Source organism: Homalodisca vitripennis, chromosome 1, assembly GCF_021130785.1.
Source record: "Homalodisca vitripennis isolate AUS2020 chromosome 1, UT_GWSS_2.1, whole genome shotgun sequence".
NCBI classification, from domain to species: Eukaryota; Metazoa; Arthropoda; class Insecta; order Hemiptera; family Cicadellidae; genus Homalodisca; species Homalodisca vitripennis.
This window is the reverse complement of record NC_060207.1, coordinates 25,777,619-25,783,618: the sequence shown is the minus strand read 5'-3', so window position 1 is coordinate 25,783,618 and position 6,000 is coordinate 25,777,619. Positions and strand designations below refer to the sequence as shown.

The 6,000-nt window shown below is 29.7% G+C and overlaps 1 protein-coding gene across 1 annotated transcript in view; it reads right to left on the bottom strand.

Moving 5' to 3' along the window:
- Window positions 1–810: 810 nt before the first annotated feature.
- Window positions 811–6,000, bottom strand: part of LOC124356096 (peroxidasin-like) — a 201,300-nt gene continuing 196,110 nt past the window's right edge. The window contains exon 2 of the mRNA XM_046807289.1: window positions 811–886. Within this exon, the coding sequence (XP_046663245.1) occupies window positions 811–886 (76 nt within the window). The remainder of the gene's footprint in view (window positions 887–6,000) is intronic.

The window sequence follows — 6,000 nt, the reverse complement described above, 5'->3', positions numbered from 1 at the left end:
GTGATATTGCCTTTAAGGCGGAATAAAGTTCGCTGGGTTCAGCTAGTATATATATATATATATATATATATATATATATATATTAAATCGTCTTTTGACAACCATAGGCTCAGAAATTGGCGAATTCCAATCTCTCTATTTAGTTAGTTGTCTGACAATGATATAATTATTAAGTGTCTAAACATAGATTATGTATCTATAAAAAAGTTGATGTGAGAAAAATTATCGTTATATATTTTAACTCGTTCAATACATTTCCAAAACTAGTGTGACTGATGATAAAAAACCATTATGTACCCTTATACTTTCTAAATTGGCTTTCGGCTTTGTAGGACTATCAGGACTCTGATCCACTGATCTCAAAATTCAAATGAAAGTTTAATGATTGGGGGGTGGGGGGGGGGGGGGGTGGGGGGGGGGGGGGGTGGGGGGGGGGGGGGGTGGGGGGGGGGGGGGGTGGGGGGGGGGGGGGGTGGGGGGGGGGGGACCTAAACATAAAAAATAATGATTATTATTATTACATAATTCCTCTTAACTCTGAATATAATGGAATAATTATTATCACCCTAAATACCTATAATTATAATAGTGATTAAATAGATAATTTTAGCGTACGATACATAGTAGGACAATATTGCCAACATATTTCAAGGGAAATGTTTATTCTTATGAATTGATGAAGTATTTCTTATTATCATCCAATTACATTTGTTTTTGCATTCCACTATCTATAAAACTTGATGCATAATTTTGCAAATAATATACTATAACTGTCTAGAATATAATCTTAAGTACAATTAAATAGTAAACTTACAGTGTGTTGAGACTGTGGAGGTTTCTAAACGTGCCTGGTACGATGTCTTTTATTTTATTGAATCTTAAGTCTCTGAAACAAAAACAATAATAATCATGTTAATAATATTGTAGATATATACATAATGAGAAGTTGTTACCAATACACATTGTTGCATTGACTTGGTAAATACACCTGAATTATTGTGCATTTCACCTATCACAGAAACAGATAAATAAAAATAAAATATAGCTACGTTTGATTATTTTTGAGAATACAAGACACGCAAAAACTAAATCTACATTTTTCGATTCACAACGTGCTCAATCTTTGCCGACAAAAATATATATTGAACTATACTAATGGAGACGGGTTTTTATTACAAACAGCCGACTGCTTATTATTGGCACTTTCAGTTGAATCTCTGGTGACTACAGATGGTTCTCTAAAGAAACAAAATATTTCCATAATCTAATATTGTGTTAGCAAAGTTTCTGTACCGGTAAATTTAAATGGTAATTATTATGATACCAGTCGCGGAATTCTTAGAAACTGAAAATAATATATTCTTTGCATAAATTCAAAAGAACAATATACCAAAACAAATACTATTATTTGTTTGTAACAGCTGGGCCAGAGCGGTCTCTTGTCAACAAACAATGTAAAAGTTGTAGTAACCGAACCCCACCTCTGCGATAAGGAAAACGGGATTCTAGTGTTAGGAAAACACTCTTCTTGTATTAACCGTTCCCTCCACAAACACTTTAGAACTCAGTAAATCTTGAAGGGTTATTTATATTGACGTATTGTGCACTGATACGTAAAGCGCGTTTAAAAAATGAAGTTGTAACCTTTTTTATGCAGAACCAAAAACAATGTTAATCTTTTTCGAACTACAACCCGTCCATGGTTCTTAATAAAAGGCATAAAAACTATTCTCTTCAAACGACAGATATCTTGAAACCTTCTTAAATGTATGATTGGCCTAGCTTTAGCGAAGCCTACTACTCGAGAAGCTATTACCTAGTGTTTGTATGATATCTCGAAAACAAACTCACATGCAGACCTGAAATTTGGCGAGAAGCTTCAATTCTATGAGGAACACTGAGTTCGATGATCGTACATGTTACAGAATGGGATTTTTTTTAGCATTAGCAAACATTTTACATTGGTCTTATGGGTATCCATGATGGCAACGAGAACATGTAAAAATAAATAAATCTGTAAACAAACTCAACAAGAGATTTTATGACATATTACCACATTCAGCCTAAACATGCCAACACATACAAAATCGATTTACTGTGACTTAATTTGTAGACTCTCACCTCTAGCCTTGAAATTTTGCATTGAACTTCTAGGTACTACGTTAGTTTGAATTTACTTTGTATGTGTTTATGTATTTTTACTAAATGGTTACGTTATACATTAACAATGAATATTATTAGTTATTGATCCATGTCACATTATATTTTTAAGAATATTCACTACGAAATAAGTTTTGAAAGTTGTATTTTATGATTAGTAATAGTTATTTAATCCATGTAAACTTATATTTCCAGTACTATATTTAATTCCACACTGTTTGCATTCTATTTTATATTTATCTTTCAATTTAAACGTATCTCACTGGTATGTAATTGAAAATATTTCTAGAACTATAACTTAATAATACTTGAACGTCTAACATGATTGACCATTCCACCTTTCAGTTTTATATTTCCTCAGCAATATTACGTGTATAATAAATTACATTTAAAAGTACACCGTGGTATATATACAAGTTTAAACAAAGTTCGAAGTGTACGATCAAGCATTAAACAATAATAGAATTCACACTAAAATATACCTAATAAAGGAGTACTACGATCCTTTGGAAAATTCTTGGATAACAGTAAGTGAAATATTTTAAATTTATTTTTATTGAATTAAATATTGATGCGGATGTGTAGGTGGACAGAAAAGCACATAGTTTTATAGGTGTTCTTGGTTTTCCAGTGATTCTAAAAGAAGATGATTCATGCAGTACGTGCATTAGGTGAAATGAATGCGAAAATATCTCAGACGAGAGAAAATGTAGCCAAGAGAGAGGTCGAGGACAATATAAATCATCTGAATCCTCAAGCACTACTTGTGAACCCATTACTTAGCTGTATATCACGCTGCGCTGTATCTTACAAAACAGTTATAGTGACTCTTATGTCCGTTCTACTAGGTAAAACTAATGTAAGGAAATTACTTTTGAAGTTTATGCTTATACAAATTTATTAGTTTTGATCTGGAATATAATTTAAATTACAAAGCTTTTTAGTTTTATAAAAAGTTATACAGGTTTTTGGAAGTTATCTATGAGATCGATAAGTTTCTGTCAAAATCATTAAAACTAACAAACTTATCAGTTATACAACTCCATAAAAATTCAACCCAAATCTCTGGTTATTTTGGGGATGATACGTACTGTTGCTTAATTAATTCAACTCTATGGAACCTAATGTTTAGCTCTAAATATTTTCATACTTAAGTCCATACGGTCTATAGTTGTCACTATGAGAAATTTACGCTTAATAATTTAATTTAATTAATTAAATTTAATAAGAAGTTCGTAATCTCCAAAGTTTCTGAGCAAGAATATCCTTATAGTTTACTAGTATTTCCGAGTTTTACTGAAGCAAATTTCTTTATTTTAACTACGTTCATCAAACTCCACAACCATCCAGTCCAACCAAGCTGTATATTTTAATTGTGTAAACGCTTTCGTTTTATTTAAAAAAATGAATGTATTTATGTATTTTAGAGGCAACTATTAAAAGTGTTGCCTCAAAAAGTGTTTAAAATAAGTAACAAGAATAAACCTTTGAACATAGTTTTTCGATTTGTACAAAGTACATTTCGGATTTGAAGAATCCATCTTCAGTTATAGGTAAATAGTAAGTAGTTTAAGGTAAATAAATGAAGTAAATAAATAATTGGTAAACATTGCCACAAAATTAACAAATTATTGTACAAATAAAAATATCAATTGGGTTTCAAAACTTCTAATAACCTCGACCTTGTAATAAAAAATAAAAGCAATTCGGAACACCAAAATGTAACAATAGTGGAGTATACAAATTTAAATTAACGATTGTCAAAACCACTGTGTTGGACAAATCGGCAATTCAAAATTCTATAAAATGGACATATAAAAGCACTGAAGATATAATCAAATTCAAAATAAGTTGACCATTTAATATATAACACCCACCATATATATATAGAAACGTCGAAAACAATGTTGATATTTTACACAAATGCAAAAAAATCACCAATTGTCAAATTTAGAACATTTTTAAATTTACAAAAGTGCCTAAAACTAATCCTAGTGTATTATTAAATGAAAAAGATTTGTTTTAGAAACATTTTTAAGGTTATTATTTTATGTTTGGTCCAAACAACTGTTTATATACCAATGACGAATAAACAATATTTATTAATGGTTTTGTTTTTTTACTATCGATGAACTTCTAAACATAAAAAGGTACATAAATATATGGAATGACCTTTAACAGTTCTATAAAGGAGACATTATTTAATAATATTGTTAATATTTTATACATTTTCCATGTAATATCGTATTGCAAAGGATAAAGTAACTAGTAGTGCTATAGCTCTTAGCTTTAGGCGATGGTATAATGGTTACCTTCAAAGTCATTCCCATTTACACCACGTCAAAGTATTTCATTACAATCTTGAGGTATTGTAGAAACGTAGTGTAGAGAAGAGTAAAAGTCAAAATGTGTTAAACTCACACAGTAAAATTCAGTGATGCTCATGTTGATATTAAGTTCAAATATGCGAAATGTGAGGCTTAGACAAAATGTAAAATACTACAAAACATAATATTCACAAAATGAACAGGTATTCCTTTTAAAAACGTTTGATAGTGTCCAAGGTACTGTAAGAAGGACCTTTGTACATACAAAAATACAATAACTCAACAAAACAATAATTTGACAAAGCAATAATGTATTAAATAGTTAGCGAATTGTGAGAAAGAAATAATAGTTGACCATAATTGAATCACGATAGTTCTAAACTTCATTTACCTTTATGCGGACATGCATGACTGGTTTTGCCAGTTTCAGTTCAAAACATTTTGGTTGAATAAGGCTCTCAGGAGGAAGAACAAATTTCATAAGATTTCAACTGTGTGGGTGATGTCTCTAAACTGTGACTAGAAGTAATAGGGAATTACTTTACTAAAATTAATGTAGATGTCATATATCACTTCATGTATTTCAGTATAATTTTCCCCATAACGACCTTTACACATTTTATTTATTTATTTATTCTTCCAACGGATACACCATTTTACAATAATAATATAAAATTAAGGAACATTTTCGAGATGGCAAATTTAATATGGATTTGTTGATTGAAGGATTTGAAAACTGCACATACCTAGAAAGATACAAATAATAATAAGAATATTTATTTTCTCTTACACTAAAATAATTTTTTCAAACAAACAGAAGGAAACATGATATATAAAATTTATTTATAGAAAATAATCACTACTGAAAGAAATTATAATAAAATAATACTCAGTATAAGCAAGTATCATTAAAACAAAAAATATTACCTTTTTCAAATAAAGTACATGACATTAAAACACAATTGACTTCTAAGTTACTGGCGAGAAAATTTAGGACCTCAGAAGGCTAAGCTTGTTTAGAGGTTCCATTGTTAACATTAAATATAACATTACTGAAATTGGCCACGTTCATACATAACTAAAAAAGAAACATAGCAGTGCTAAAATAATAACATCAATACTCTTATAGCTCAACATCATTAGACCATTTATATTAAATTAACATTCGTGAAATTAAATAAAATTACAATGACATGGACTTTTCATAAAAGAACAAAAAAAATCTATTTTATACAACATATTCATGACTTTCGAGGTTTTCTAAAGATCCACTCTTTAATTTTTTTTTATATAAATATTTACTATTATTGATGTTTTTATATATGCAGGAATTTTGTTATAGAATCTGGGTGCTAGAAAATTGTAGGTTATCGTAAAAAATGTATTGTATGGTTTAGGCGTAACTGTTAGTTCCGGATTTCTAAGTCTGTTTCTGGTACTACAATTCACATGATTATTTGTGTACTAGTGTACTCACCAGAAACGCCAATTTGTAATATTAACTGACAAGGTT